The following is a 16108-nucleotide window of genomic DNA, read 5'->3' as shown; positions in this document are numbered from 1 at the left end:
TTTTGGCAGGGCAGGGCATCAATATAATGTATAAAACAGTAACCACCTCAAGTCCCTTATCGTATAAATTGATGTTATGCTTTAGTAGTGCATACTCGCATATTCCCAAATTAAATTACAATGAGTCTTATTACCACAAGGCAACTGCCAAATAGTGAATCTGAGGTTTTAGGGGGCCCCTGGGGGTTTGAGGGCCTGCAGCAGTTGGCCACATTGCCTGGTTGGTAAGCCAGGCATGACTCTATCCAATACTTATCCGTACTTGTGACATGTCGGCTATAGGCAATACATTTGTTGGATACAGCAGGTGCGGCCTAGTGTCAGTTAAATGATGTATCTCAGCCACTTTCAAATTTAAACAGCAGTTTATTAAAGGGAATTGTGCACAGAAATGTAACAGGGTGTATGCTACTGAAATTGTCTAAACTACAATGTTGAAAATATAGGCCTACTTTATCACTAATACATCATTTGCAGAAACATAAAATCAGCAACAGTGCACAACTGTCAAATCACAGTGGTATGCTTATTTTATTTCAATTGACAAGAGTAAAGCTGTGTACTCCAGAAATAACACATTCATTTGTCTCTGTAACAGAGTTAAAACTAGGGTAACACAAGCCTTATTATTGATTAAAGCAAGAGGGAGTCATTATAAAAGGCATGGTGCTATTATGATCACTGCAAGTCATTACAATGTATGATTGTTGAAAGAAATAAGACTGGAATTAAAAATAGACATTAAAATCAATGTAAAAAGTACAAAAGAACACCATAATGTAAAATGTTGCCTTCTAAAGTCTGAAACTGTTAGTGATCTTAGATTAATGCATATTTAAGTTACGTGATTTAATAGCTCTCCAACACTGCAGTAAGTAAAATATTTTCGACTCAAGTGAGTATTTTTTGCTGCATAGCTATATTGTATATTGCAGAATAACAACCATGTTGGGCATTACCATACTTGGAGAAAAACACAGTTGTACGTGTGAATAAAAATTGCTAAGTGAGCCACAAGGCACTGCCAACTGACCAGTAACCATGGTTACAGTGCTCATCTTGCTGACAATGATTTCCTCACTGAATGTCCTTGGCTCTATTGCCTTTAAAGCTGCTTGTGCAAAGATGAAAGCATTTCATAGTAGCACAGTGTAGGCTAATATTCAATAAACGGCAGTAAGTGACTAAAATCAACTCATTAAAAAAGAGAAAAAATTAAATTACTGCACAAAATAAATACAGGAGTTACCTGTAACTGCACGAAAAGTTTAAGGTTTTTGAAGGGTGAGGCAGGGTGATACTGGATGCAGAGCAACACCTTAACAAGGTAACAAGGTGCTGAACCCTTGGCAGGGACAGTAATACTGTCAACTGTGTGGATTAAGATCGGCCCACAGGCCACCAGCGTAAAGTACAGCATGTTGAATTGTGTTGAAGAGCTTCAAATTCAGCAAGAACAACTACCTTCCCACTATATAGTTTGAATTAAAAAAACCCAAAAACATTCACCTCAACTACGTTTTCCAATGTGGACACAAATCTTAAAAAAATGTGACATGTGAATATAGAGAAGTAAATGTGGTATACTGAACTTGTGCATTTAACAAGCCTCACTAAACACTGCTTAAGCCTTTTAAACAATGAAACATTTCAGGAAACAAATCAAAACAATGTGTGATTAGAATAGCTATAATAATGGTGCAAAAGAGCAAGATAACACAGAGGTAAAGTTAACACATCTGACCAGGCAAATGTGTTGACAACAAAGTTTATCCATGTCTAGGCCCACAGCATTTGAGGATGTAAGATTACTTTTCTGTTGTTAAAATCTTTAATAGAAAAACAGACATCCTCTAGTTAAAACAAGATCAGAGTCCTGTGAGAATTCTAAAAAAAAAAAAAAAAAAAGAAACTAAATGTTGCACTTCAGCAAATACCATTATTAGACTGGCTCATCAGATGCTGTTGCATGTACAGTATAAACATACTGTATCTAACACTGCTCAACATGCATTACAAAGAATATACATAGCTGCAATAGTTGATGTACTCTAGACAGGTGGTATAGATCATACAGTATCAAATTATCTAAACTTTTTTACACCTCTACTGTAAATAGTAATTTCATTAGAATGTCAGTGAGATTAGACATGGATACTAACGTCCGACAGTGAAGATGTGGTAAAAATATATTTACAGATAATTTGAGATATTTGAATGCCCTGAGCTGCAGATACTATTCTTACCAGACCACCAAAAACCTCAAAAATGGACACATCTTTTCAAGAAAATAAATGCCAAGCTCTCTTCTTATTTTTGCCATAGTCTAAAAGCACTCAAGTTCCTCTTTACCCATATCTGCTGAATGTTAGCAGTAACGGTGATGGTACTACAGAGGTCAGGACATTTCTTCTGTATCTTGTGGATGGAATGTATTAAGCGAGTGAGTGCTGCCGCATCAAACAGAAAGAAAACTTTAAAGCTGCTTTTTCTTCCCCACCACCCTGGGGGTAGAAAGACTCCAAAACAGACTCACAGATACACAGCATTGATTTACAATCAGCTTATTAAGTTGTTATGGCTCATTTGTATGCAAAACAATTGCTGACTTCAGCACCTAGCAGACACACAGCTTCATCTAATTTGTCAAATTTCTGGCCAAATTTCTGATACATTTAAGTCCAATATTCACTGGCCTTTTTGTTGTGACCCAGTCTACCTACTTAGGAGAAAAACATTTGACTTTTTTCACGAGCCAGGAGTTGGGACATTTTGTGCCAGACTAGGTTTGTCTAAGCTTCTTTTCTGGAAAAGGCTGCCAACAGCTTCATTCAGGAGGTTGACAAGAGAGCCAAACCAACGAGCTAAAGGTGGCTAAACAGCTTTGTCGGTTTTGCGTTTCAAATGTCTCTTTTGCATTACATGGAGGAATTTGATACAATGTTTATATCAAAAATGTCGCTGAAGGTTTAACAGATTTCACAACTAACCATTAAAATTTCACAACAACTGCAATCCTTCCCTTTCACAGTTATTTGACACCATATATTGATACATTATTCAATATCTATCAGAACTCTAAATAACCTAGGAGTCAGCAGGTATTGAAACAGATGTACCAGAAAATAAACAGCAGATGTAAGTGCTGTAGTTACATTGACGTTTCATAGCCAGCTGGGTGCCATGTCCATCATCCGTAGGAAGTAGCAAGTGAGGTAAAAACTTGCTGTGGTCAGTAAAATACAACTAAATATATGCTCTGCATCCTGTGGAGAGTATAAATTCAATATACATAAATCTTTTGTTTATCTGAGGGATAGGTAATGTTACCGTCCACATTTAACTGTGCTGATGGTGGTTCCCTTGCAGACTAATACCTGCGAACACCAAAAACAGATTGAGTTGAGAAAGGCCTAACAGAGAAAATATTAACAGCATTTTTTTAAAATGATTTTAAACATGTTTTTGTGTGTTTTTTGAGCAGCGTACTACAATCTATTAATCAAGTCCAAAAATACCAATCAACTTTTTATTGCAGCTACTCAAATATGAGGTTACTTTTTTCTGTATGAAATTGTTCAGGTTTTATGATTGTTGGTCTGGTAAAATAAGCAACCTTAAGATATCAATTTGGGCTCTAATAATTTGTGGTGGATATTTTTCATTATGTTGTAAAATGTAATGGATGAACAATAATAACTGAATCACCGCATCCACAAATTAATTGATAAGGAATAAAACTGATATTAAAAATTTATAGACCTGTACCTGTAGTAGTTGGGTTTAAAAGGACCGTTCTTGTTGAGGCCCAGGTATTTTGCCTGCTCATCAGTAAGCTCTGTGAGGTGGGCATCAAAAGTGGCCAGATGGAGACTGGCAACATATTCATCTGAAATACACAGATATGGTTTAGTAACAGAGAGATACATTCACAAGACTCAACGCAAGAAATCAACTTATGTCTGCTGGGTAGAACTATACTTAGCAGTCACAGTGTGACTTAGATCATCAGTTACAGCACCACCATCACCAGAGGGCAAGAGTAAGTTCAGAGGAGCCCTTTCAATTTCCACCTTATCCCATGTCTTAAACTTTTACCCTCAAAACTAACACGCAAGGCAGACTGAGGGAGAAAGGAATTCACACACTTCATTGCTACAGCCCAGCCATGAGTAATGTTTCTCATTGGACTTTAAATACTTCAATACTACAGGTCATGGTTAAATATCTATATCCTCACCCATCTTCTTAGGAAGCAAGTAAACATCCTGCTTGTATCGTCCCTCTGGAGCATTGTACAATTCTATAAGGGCGAGGGCCTGAAAACAAACATGCATTAATCACACTGTTGTAAACGGATGCATATTATGAATTTAATGAAGACCAATAAATGCAACTATGAACTTCTGATTACAGCGCAATGATAGCACATCTATGAACAGAAGCAGCATGTAGCTGCAAGTGTAGTGTATACAATGAGATGCGATTATGTCCTCTACATGCAGGAATCTATCTTATGTTACTGAAACCAGCTCAGCTCAGATACCTTCTGTTGCTCTCTTGTGCTTTATTATTACATGACATTTGTAATTTCCAGGTCAGAACACGAGCTTGTGTGCCAGGATGGCCAAATAATTACATCAAAGGGAAAAGCACATGGTGAACCCAATATACTCTGCTATCTGCAGTGGACTTCAACAATAACTACTCTGCGTCATTAACTGCTGTCAACATGTATCAACGTGTTACCTGAGTGGTGGCTGTGATGGACAAGACAAAGGTAGGGACAGTGGAGCAGCTGAGGTTGAGGAGACGTCCCTATGGAAGAAAACATGTTATCAAGAACATAAAATACCAAAATGCAATTATGTTTGAGTATCGCTGTTCCAACATAATGAAACCTTGCATATTCACATGTTGCTGTGTTCTTCACAAGCCAGACATTGAAACTGGTCAGACTGGTTATTTAGTGTAAGAAACTTGAGTGGTCTGTAGGGGGTGTTACGGCTGGGTCGTTTGGTTTGTGTTAAGAACGTTTTCTACAAATGAACTGTTTTTACTAACCACCATGTAACTGATTAAAGGAAGTAAATTTAGAATTATAACAAACATATGACCGAAACAATAAATGTTATCAATTATCTATTTCAAAGTTTCCATAATCAACTGTTTGAGTGAAAATTATATCATATGACAGCTTACAAACGGAGAATGCATTGCTGGTTTGCTATGTATGTAATGTGTTATATGCTAAATTTGTAGGTGTTTTAATGTTCCGTTGCCTAAAATTGCAGCAAGTCAAGTCAACTAATATCAATTTGTTTTCCACAAATGAGACTAACACAGATTATTAATAAGGAAACTAAAAACCTGACATTGAATTTATCATATGCACAACATCTGTGTGTATCACTTATGATTACAAGGCACATAGACCTAGTCACCTCAGCCAGAAGTATAACTCTCTTGCCATCAGGCCAGATCACGTGGTCCACCTGAGAACGCACTCTCTCCCAGGTCAGCTCGGGGGTCCGAAGACTAGCCTGGAAGAGACCCGAGTATCAGTCACCCTCACATTCTTTTTGATAATGTGACTGACCTGTCTTTAAGGATTAACTTTTTGGAGGATACATTTAACTTGGAATTTTTCCATTGTAAACACTAGCTTACCACATCAATCTCAGTATTGGAGTGACCCATGTTGCAGACAATGGAGCCATTTTTCATTCGGTCCAGCTGGTCCCGGGTCACCACATTCTTGTTCCCTGCAATTAGACACAATCATTCGCCTTCAATAAATTTATATCATCTGCCACATGGGGAATAATTAGCACAGAGCCCTCAAGAAAAGTGCAAAGGGCCACGAACCACTGTATACTGTATTCAAGTATGTGCATCTCAATGACAAAGTTACACCAGCATGGCTTTAAGTCAAGTTACCAGTGCATGTGATGATGACATCAACCTGGCGAATGACCTCATTCAGCTTGACCACCCTGAATCCATCCATGCTGTTCACACACAAGTGAAAGAAGAGGTTCAGCATTCAGCCTCAGGGAGCACAGTGCCAAACAGGAAGTATCTATTATTTATCGAAAATCAACTAAATTCATTGGGCTCCTCTGTGTTACTGCCAACTAGCTGAGCTTAAGCTTAACTCAGTTATGTAACAGTATTTTGTTAGATAACACACATAGTTTCTGCCTAGCTTAAGCAGCAGTACTATGTTGTTATCCCTGCTGCTGTCTCTCCTATTTATATATGTCAATACATCCGGCACGGAGATCATCCTAGTTCTTGTTGTCCTCACCAGGCCTGCAGGGCACAGATGGGATCAATCTCTGTAACATAGACGATGGCTCCCAGAGCTTTCAGAGCAGCACAACAACCTTTTCCAACCTGCAAAAACAAAATAATATACTGTATGACTATCAAAGTTACATATTTGGATTAACTTCCCCTAATCAAGAAATGACTCATATCAGTATTTAAAAACAAAGCACCTTAATACAAAACCATCTAGGCTCTGGTTATTGAACATGACAAGCGTATTAATGTCAATGACCTACAAAAATTGATTCTTTAATATCATCTACTCTCAATAGTCAGACAAAGATATACTCACTGGCCGGTAAATCTTTCCCAATTAAATATTATGACAGCTATCTGTGTTATGAGTCCATGGCCTGTGTTGTGTGAGTTGTTAGCATTGCAATGTATCATCATGAATGTTTTCACAGCTACAGTATAAGATTAACATTAGTTTGGTATGTTAACATTAAAAGCAGTGTCTCACCTCACCGTACCCACAAACGACCACCTGTTTGCCTCCAAACATGACATCTGTGGTTCTCTTCAAGCTAGAGAGGTTTGAGACATAAGATTAGCACATTTTGAAGAAGTGAGAAATTTGAATGTGTCAACCTCCAAAATCTGGCATCTTTACTGTGTATGATAGAGCGGTAAAATGTTATTTGGCTTTGTTTGTACTATAATCTGTCCAAGAAAAATAAAAAATAAAAAAAAATTACTGACTTATCCTAGATAGCCGTTTCAAGCAATGTGTTTTCCATAAGACTATAACTTTTTACAGTTCTGGATAATATGACAAGTCTGTGGAATAGAGGGTTTCACTCTTTACAAAACAAATATATCTGTTTTCTTAAACATCCAGGTACAATAAATCTAAAGATCTGATGATTCTAACACTGAGTGCCATAACTCATGATGGAACACTTGCTACAAGATATCAGTGTGCCTTGCAAATAATTAAAGGAACAGCAATACATTATGAGTGGGAGTTCTAGAAAGCACTGACCCGATGCAGAGCTGTTGAGACCTTTTTAAAGAGTACAAGACTATTCATATGCTGCCTTGGTGATAATTAACAGCAGGGTAATAAATATAACAAGATCTGAGGCTGCTTCACTGAGTGTTTGGTAGAGTCCAAAGGGTTTGCAGTGTGTACCACAGAAGAGTATTACATAGGCAGCAGCTTTTTAAAAATATATTGAGGTGATGTGTGCATTTGATCTTTATGGAGCGGATAACAATGTTTCATGAGCTTGTCCACCCATTACTGTTAAACAGCGACCCTCATGACAGCAGTTTCTGAGTTTATTAAACTCCAGGCTGTTTTCATGGTATGAGGAAGGGCCTTAGTTGAATGTGATATTTCTTTCAAACCTCTTAAATCACTGTAAATCTGTCCAATAAACAGACTGTTCTAGTGTTTAAACATAAGTTGTACTTTGTTGTTGTTGTTGTTGAGCCTTCCAGCAATTAAATACCTCAAACGCAAACTTACTCACCCGTCTAGGATTGACTCTCTGCAGCAGTACAGGTTGTCAAACTTCTGCTTTGTCACAGAGTCATTTACATTCATCGCTGGCACACACAGTTTTCCAGCTTTGGACAGCTGATACAACCTAGAAAATAGAGGGCAGAAATGTTTCACTTCATGTTTGTGTATAATTAAATATTTATGGGAAGTGCATATCTATTAAACATTAAATTACCTGTGAACTCCAGTGACACTCTCCTCTACGATGCCCCTGATCTTCTTGAATACATTAGGGTATTTCTTGTACATCCAGTGTGTCAAGTCTCCTCCATCATCAAGGATCTAACAGGTAAGAGGAAAAATTTATGATTTCTCTTTATGAACAAGTGTTAATAAAGAGACAGTACTGACAGAGAATAATACACAATGTAAAGCCCGGCAGTGATCATACACAGTCAAAAGAAATCACACATTAATTTTTACATTTTCATCTGCCTTGTATTGTGAGACAAATTTAAGTATATATACAGTATATCATTGACATGTCACAGTCTATTGCTACAAAACCAAGGGACTCAAGAGTGGACTGCTCGCTCACTAAGATTAAAAAAAAAAATTTCCACATACCATGTTAGGCTGCCAACCCTCAGTGTTGACACAGCGATCAATACACCACCAAAAGTCATCCTCAGACTCCCCCTTCCAGGCAAACACAGCCACACCTGAGGCATAATGGAGGGGTAATATCTTCAAAAATCTTACATCACCAATACAATGTTTGCCTACCATCTTCTGTATGTAGTCTAGACCGATGAATGTTACAAAGTCCATTTTTTCTTCCAAAACAGAAACTGGAGAGACTACGTTAGATTCTTTGTGCTGCCATAAAGAAACACTTTTGACGCGTCATGTATGACAGGGAATGAGGACAAAGTTACTGACACTGTGACAGTGAATTATTTATAAAAAAAAAATAAATAAATAAAAAAAATCACTGACCAATCTGGTTTAGAATTCTTAGCAATATATTCATGATACAACACATATTTGTGAAATTGTCATTCAGTACAGCTCCCGAGAGATTATATGGATATCATTACTAGGTGCAAGAGCAAGTTGGAGAACTGTTCAAAATGGTGGAAATTTGCGCTTTCTATGTGCCCTATGTTTAATGAAATTCTATATTTTTTCCCCATGCTCGTAGACTATACACAGCAATAACTTACTGAACAGTAGACACAAACCCAACCCCCCCCCAAAAATGCACGATCTCCACTGAGTGACTCCTAAATCTGTATTATCCCCCTCAGCTTGTCTGATCATGAAAGGTCTACAGTGGAAATTTAGTACATACTTAAACCATCCCATAGCAACCACAGATAAAGGGCTCAAGTAGTGCTGTTCTTTCACTAAATGTCAAATTTTATGTGTTTCAATTATCTCTGCAGGGCTGATTTTTCAAAGGTTTAATAAACATTTCCAAACAGTATCCATGGTTCTATAAGAAACGAGCTGCTCATGTGGCAGAAGCACATCTACCTTATACCAATAACATGGTCTGTTACGAACACATTATTGTTTGTAATAATATAATATGCGGGATTTCCAGACTTCAGTGGTGACAGGGGGCAAAAACAGTTTCCATCACCTGCGTTCAACCTCAAAAAATCCTTTGTAGTTTTATCACCAGCACGTATGGGATTGTAGGTAAAATTAGTAATGGTTTTTGAGTAAATGTTGTCTACCATTTCTTCTGCTTACCTGTCTCTGACAGAGCAGCAGCCACTTCGTTCTGCGTAGAATATATGTTACAGGCAGTCCAGCGGCACTGAGCCCCAAGAGCCACCAGAGTCTCAATCAGCACCTGAAAACACAAAGGTAAGCAACAGGTGAAGAGGAAAATGGTCAGAAAAAAAGTTATTCACTCATCAAAAGTACTACTGATCAATCATTTGTGCATTTTATTATTCAATAACACAGAATGTTAAAATCTTTAAGAATTTAAGATTCAGATAATACAAGAGTTGGTGTAAAGTTACAAAAAAACTCATGTTGTTTATGCAGCAAGTAGTGCAGAATCTGTGATTAAACCTAAAATCCTACATTGAGCTAAAATCCTATCCTGATTAATAAGAGGCACTATCACACTGCAGCCTGCGCTCAAGCGTTGAAACTCAAAGTCAGAAAGAAATCTTACTGCAGTCTGAGCAGTGATGTGAGTGCAGCCCACAATTTTGGCACCTGCCAATGGTTTCTCACTCTGTGCTCTCTTCCTGAGCGAGATCAGGGCTGACATATCTGAAAACAAGAAAACATAAAAAGGGATGAGTGGGAGAGACAGCAATGAGGATGATGAAAAAGACACTCACAAAATTCAAAGTTTGTTCCCTGAGGCAGCGTTACAGATTGAAATCAAATAGAAAGATGACCAGATTTCTATAAAATAGCTAGATAAAAGCCCTCTTTAAGAAAATACCAGGCTATTTTCCTTTTCTTTATCACAACTATATTTCACATTATTAATTTCTCTAAGTAGTGTGTTTAATACATGCTTGGCTCAAATATAAAAAAGCCTGACGGATTTTGTTTAGATTAATTAGACAACATTCAAGCGTCTTACCTTGTTCTGCGATCTCAATCTCACGTCTGCCGAACTCAGCCTGTTTGATGTTCTTGACACAGAAGTCACTGCTGCCCTTGGAGTTGACCTGTGTTTTGTCCCGTGGTGAAGTCTCGTCGTCGGAGCTATCCGTATAAGACGCAGCTGTAAAGGAAACTAGGTTTTCAAAGAACTCACCAAATGTTTTTTCACATACATACATATATATATATATATACAAATACGTATGTATGTGTATATGTAGGAACATGTATATCTATATACCCAAATTGAACTCTAGTGGATGCATGTATCGGGCTGTCTCTCCTTCTTACCGGAGCTGTAGCTGTCTGTGGATGACTGAGAGATGGAGCGGGACAAGGACCGACGGCCTGCCTTGGTTGGGAACCTGCTGAACTCCTGCTTGTCCTCCACAAACTGAATTTGCTAAAACAAACAAAATTCTTATTAAACACTTTAAATTCAATTCTTTCATACAGGGGTTAAACTGAAGTAATTTAAATGGATACAGATCTAGCCATAAAATGTAAAGCCATAAAGTAATTTGAAAGCTCAAAATTACGCTTCAGCTGGAGGCTGGGGTACGGTGAGGACTTTAAAAGAAAGACCACTTGAATTCGTTGTTTTCAGCAGAAACTGGAATTGCACTGTTTCTGTTTTTGTTTTGTTTGAAGTCTTGTTTACATGGCATCAGCCTTGACTGGATTTGGGTGGATTGGAGTAAAGAAAAATTAAGTCTTTGCTAAAAGCCCTTTGGCAGCATGATAATCCTACTCAAACTATTCATCTTATTTGTATAACCAAAAATAAATATCACGCTGTATCAAGACAGATGTTCCAAATTAAGCTGCCCAAGCCAAATTTTAGTTTGGATAGCCCTCTCCTACTCATGATTGTGTAATGATTGTGTAAATCCCCTCCATTTACTATAGCTTTGCTTCCAGACAGATAAAAATCACAAAAATGGAGACAGTTCTCCAGTTTGAAATTAGCTACTTAACAGTATCGCTTTTCCAGTGCGGTCTGGTAAACAAATTTTATTTCATTGGGCATTACAAATGACAATTACCTGTGAAATGTATTATAATAACGCATTGCAATGTAATGTAATGAGTGCTACCGTTGCTTGCTTGGATTTGTTGCCTCTGCTGCTTTGTTGCAGTTTCATCTCCTGCTTATCCTTTATTTTTTCTGGATCCGAATAACCAGTTAAGCAAACACACAGTGTGTCTGTAAGGGGAGGGAATTTGTGTTTAGGTGTGTGTACCTGGCTTTATGCCTGGTCAGCTAACTTTTTATCACAGTAGTTAAACCAGACATAATTTTGTTGACAGGGATTTTGCATGCATCAAAGCAACATGAGACAGTGAGAAAAATCCCCTAGGTCCGGTAACATTATCTTCTCACATGCAATGTGAGTGCGTCCAGGTATCGAGAAGAGGATAGGCAGATCTTTACACCTCAGCAGTTTCTGAAATGTTTTTGTTTTCATTTTCTTTACCATGCCAGGTGAGATCTGAACTCTTTTATTGTCTAAGCGAAAAAAGAGAGATTTAAAGAATCAGAGCATGGGGAGACTGGATTAGACCTTAATAAATCAGTTTACAGACTACAGTGTGAGTGAAATGTCATTCCTGTCATTAATGTCACTCAGGCTCCTTCTTCTCATCTTTGAATAAGAGTCAGGTCAGTCTCTGGTTTCTGGGTTGAGCGCTGATACTGAAAAACCTCCGCATACCAGTGAAAATAACATGGCAACAAAGAACAACGTGAAGCTGTTTTCTTGAGATTAAGGTGACAAGACACAACATATTTTCCCCTAGAAAGGATAGTCTGGGTTGCAGGGTCCCAAAGCCTCACTGATATTGAAATTTTGGTTCCCTTAGATTTTGTTATCAAAGAGCTGTGTTAAAGACTGTATCTATTCACTGCATTACAAAGGCCTTTCTTATAGACTGCACAACTAATGCAGAGATGATGATAATAATGTTGTTGTTACCACTTTTGACTGGGATGAATGTGATGGCTGGAAGTGCTCCGTGCTTACGTTATGCTCTCACTTGGTGTGCAATGTTTTCTGTGAGCTGGCGTGGTGGGTTTTAATGTTTGTTTTACATAGTGTTTTTTTTCATAATACGTACTTTTAGCATGTTTTATGCATCATATGTTTAAGTCTCTGTGAGGTTTATGTTTGATCTGGCTGCAAGACAAATGAACTCTCGGGGACAAAAAAGTTGCTGTGGGCCACTTGCTCCCATATTCTGAACAGTCTCCCCATAGATGTGAGATTGTGTCCCTCTTTAACAATCTTTAAGATAAAACATATTTTCCTTTGTGCTTTTTCCTACAATATTCTACAATATCATTCCCTGCCTACAGTATTTGTTACTTATCCACTGTTGTTGTTTTTTTTAATAGCCCTCAAAGAGATTACCGGAAGAAATCTGATTAAATGGACATGATTTATAACAGCAGCTAAAATTTTACATAACCATCTTCCTAGAACAACAGCCACACCAAACTCCACCCTATCTCCACCCTAATTCCCATGTATGATAATTTCTAAGCTTGTAGCTTAACTTAACCACCAATACCTTAATATTAACCTGCCGACATAACCATTGACCTAAACATTAAACATAAGCACAACATTTCTGTGAAAACAGTATAAATGTCCTTGTCTGGGCTTTGAGCCTGTATCACAGGGGGCACAGACCACACTGCCACAGCAAACAGTCCTACCGACCCAACCTAAATAGGCTGGAGCTACCCTTGACCTCACATGACGGATGAAAATAGCTGTTACCTAAATTTGACAGTAATTTTTCCTGCTTTGTCTTACAAACAGAACCACAATGTAATTCATATCTCCAGTATTCAACCCTAGTTCACTGTGGAAAAGCTCAATATTAGTCCTATCATCATGTTCGGGATTAAACCTTTGCTTTTTTGTGAAAGGCTACGTTTGTGAAAGAGTATCTTTACATATTCTACTCTTACGAGGATCAAACAAAATAACAGGTCAATTACGTTAGCTGCATTACCATGACCTGACTTGTAATTCACTGCACTGCATTACCTAATAATAATAATAATAATAATAATAATAATAATAATAATTGGGATCCATATAATGCAAGCTAATGACTGCAGTGATAATAAGTCCCTCACAAAGAGAGAATGAGGATGTGAAACAGTTGGTCTATAATGAGGCTGCCAGGCTGACTAATAAAGGTCAGGCTGAGAGTGCTGAGACTTTGCATTTGACAGATTTCTGATCACAGCTAAGCAACACATTTGCTCATTGTAGAGAGAGATTAAAGAGAGTATTTTGTCTGAAACTTGCATTCATTCGTCCGCACCAGTTTCAATGAGGTGTGCAAATACTTTCTGTTCTCAACCCCCAAAGAATTCAAGGTGCAACTCTTCCTTGTTCCTTTAAAGTGTCAGATAACGCCCTAATTTTCTAAGTGTTACATCGAACAAATCTTTTGTCCAGGAGGTGGATATTGTCAGGAAATCAGGCAATTTAGGTTCACAAACCTGGTCAACAGGTACAGGCTTTATTTGGCCACACAGATTGAGAGATAGTCCAAGTTAGTTTCTCCTTGTTATGTGAATCATTGCCAGTGTATTTCTTTGTCGAAGCAGCAGTCAAAATCTAAATACTGAAAGAGGACGACAGTGCAGTTAAAATTGAATTGCAGAAAGATTTTGAAATCTTCCAAGTGTAAGCGAAAAGTTGAACTACAAGTGTGAGTTGAAGTGGAGGTCATAAATGCCACGTGAAATGGGTGTACTGAAAGATGTTGGTTAAAGTGTTAAGTGAAGTGTGAAAGATTAAGAGACAATCTAGTTGAGTTTCTCTGTGTTCAGTGTTGGTCGATTGGTGCAGCTATATGGTTCGTTTTCCTTTAAATGTAAATGTAAATGAATGTAACATTTCTTTGTCTTAAAAGTGGAGAGTTAAAATATAGGATGTTCCCCTTTATTTATCAAAGGACCAAAGGATGACAGTTACTTGTTTTACTGTGGGCTGTAACGTTAGTGCAACTTACTGTCAACATAATTTCCTGGAGCACAATTGAACCCGTGCACAGGTTGCAGCCTCAAATGAGGAACGCCAGCTCCAATATTGGTAAAACTAAAAGCAGCGTATACATTTGCCAGACTGTATAACGGCCTACAACGAGTTTTAACATCCAATTGTCAGCCACGGTGCCGTTATGCAGAGACCTGGCTGAAGTCTTACCTTTTTTACTGGTTTGTGAGTGGGCACAGCGCTGAAGACGGACGACAGCTCACCCATGTTCATTTCGCTATTCTTGCTTACGGTCATGGCTGAATATTTTTCCGCGACGTTTTCGCTCTCTTTCACCTCTTTGCTCGCCTGCTTCACCTCCAACTTCGAGTCCCCGGCCGGCTCTGACATGCTGGCGATGGCTGTCTGACGTTACCTGGACGGGAATACAACAACTCGTTGAGCCTCCTCCGGTAGTAACGTCTCAAGCTAACGGCTGCTAGCTGGCGTCTCCGCAACAACGAGAGGAAGAGATGCTTTCAAATTACGTGTGCGTAAAAACGGGAAACCGACGCAATAATTAAGTATCTGACTGTGAGTGCTCTACTTTGATTTGGCGCTGACAATTATCGTGATGTTGGCTGTTCTGTCGTGTAGAGCACAGCCCGCGGTATCTCCCTGCTGGCTCAGCTGTCACCTGGCTGAGTAACGTTGTGTGTGTGTGTGTGTGTGTGTGTGTGTGGGGGGGGGCGGGGTATTTATTAAGATGCGTTCAATGTACGTGGGAAAATAGTAATAACAACAATAACAACCGCGCAGTGTCTGCTCTTAAAGCAGCCAAACAAATGGAACTTTCTTTTGATTACCCATTTTCTACTTTCTTTATTTACTTGCAATCAAAGAAATAAATATCTCCCGATTCCAAACTATAAACTAATGCTTTTAAGTGGTCAGTCTGTACTAATTTGCATAAGACGGTGTTTCGGCATTAAGTAATGTACATCTGATTTATACTAACAGGAAAATTATGAAATGTGTATGTGATTTTGGAGAAATAATGACGGTTTCAAATTTGAGAAAGAGAAAGGGAAAAAAAAATTCATAACATCCAGCATGCAGCCAATTCATCAAAGGCCACATTTTATTTTATTGTTTTCCAGCTGTGGAAATCTGTGCATTACGTTTGAGAGAAAGTAGAGTCCATTAACAGCTCACTTGTGAACCAATCAGTATTTATTTTTTGCATACTCACAACTTGGCTTGTAATCCATTTTGTCATGTTTCCGTTGTGAGTGCTGAAAGACACCGTTAGACTGTGGGACCGGGACGCAGGCACGCAGTAGAAACGATTACTTCCCGGGTGTTCTAAATGCAACATTAAGCTCAAAGGAAGCCTCATTCAGCACGCATGCTCCCCTTTAGTGGTTTGTGATTGCAATATAAACATTACTATCACTCTCCTAAAAGCCTCATGTTACAAGATAAAGCAGTGGCTGTGGGAGTAGTATAACAGCCAGTTCTCTCTATAATTTATTCCGTGCCAGTCAACACAAACCACCAATTTGACTTTCAGTTTGTTACATCAGTATCACAACTGCTTGTTCCCGTATAAACGTGTGAATGTCCTTGTTCCGGTGATATTCATATATGGGTGGTGCACAGTGCAATTGAAGTCCTCTACTCT

The 16108-nt window shown here is 38.3% G+C and overlaps 1 protein-coding gene across 2 annotated transcripts; it reads right to left on the bottom strand.

The window, feature by feature from the left end:
* Window positions 1-367: 367 nt before the first annotated feature.
* On the bottom strand, window positions 368-15135 carry LOC120782954 (S-adenosylhomocysteine hydrolase-like protein 1). 2 transcript variants are annotated; one of them, XM_040115549.1, is made up of 18 exons: window positions 15032-15135; window positions 14656-14860; window positions 10718-10829; window positions 10404-10547; window positions 9981-10081; window positions 9545-9647; window positions 8411-8505; window positions 8019-8125; window positions 7812-7928; window positions 6797-6860; window positions 6311-6399; window positions 5941-6011; window positions 5671-5765; window positions 5445-5543; window positions 4750-4818; window positions 4241-4319; window positions 3769-3889; window positions 368-3377 (listed from the first exon to the last, which is right to left on the bottom strand). In XM_040115549.1, exons 2-18 carry the CDS (start codon window positions 14833-14835, stop codon window positions 3371-3373), a joined length of 1653 nt encoding a protein of 550 aa, XP_039971483.1. In that variant the 5' UTR covers window positions 14836-14860; window positions 15032-15135; the 3' UTR covers window positions 368-3370. The 2 variants fall into 2 exon arrangements, with proteins under 2 accessions (XP_039971483.1, XP_039971484.1); XM_040115550.1 differs by having other exon boundaries at window positions 15049-15126.
* Between the last annotated feature and the right edge of the window lie 973 nt (window positions 15136-16108).

This window comes from Xiphias gladius, chromosome 21 (genome assembly GCF_016859285.1).
Source record: "Xiphias gladius isolate SHS-SW01 ecotype Sanya breed wild chromosome 21, ASM1685928v1, whole genome shotgun sequence".
Lineage (NCBI taxonomy): Eukaryota > Metazoa > Chordata > Actinopteri > Istiophoriformes > Xiphiidae > Xiphias > Xiphias gladius.
This window is presented reverse-complemented; position numbering and strand designations above follow the sequence as displayed.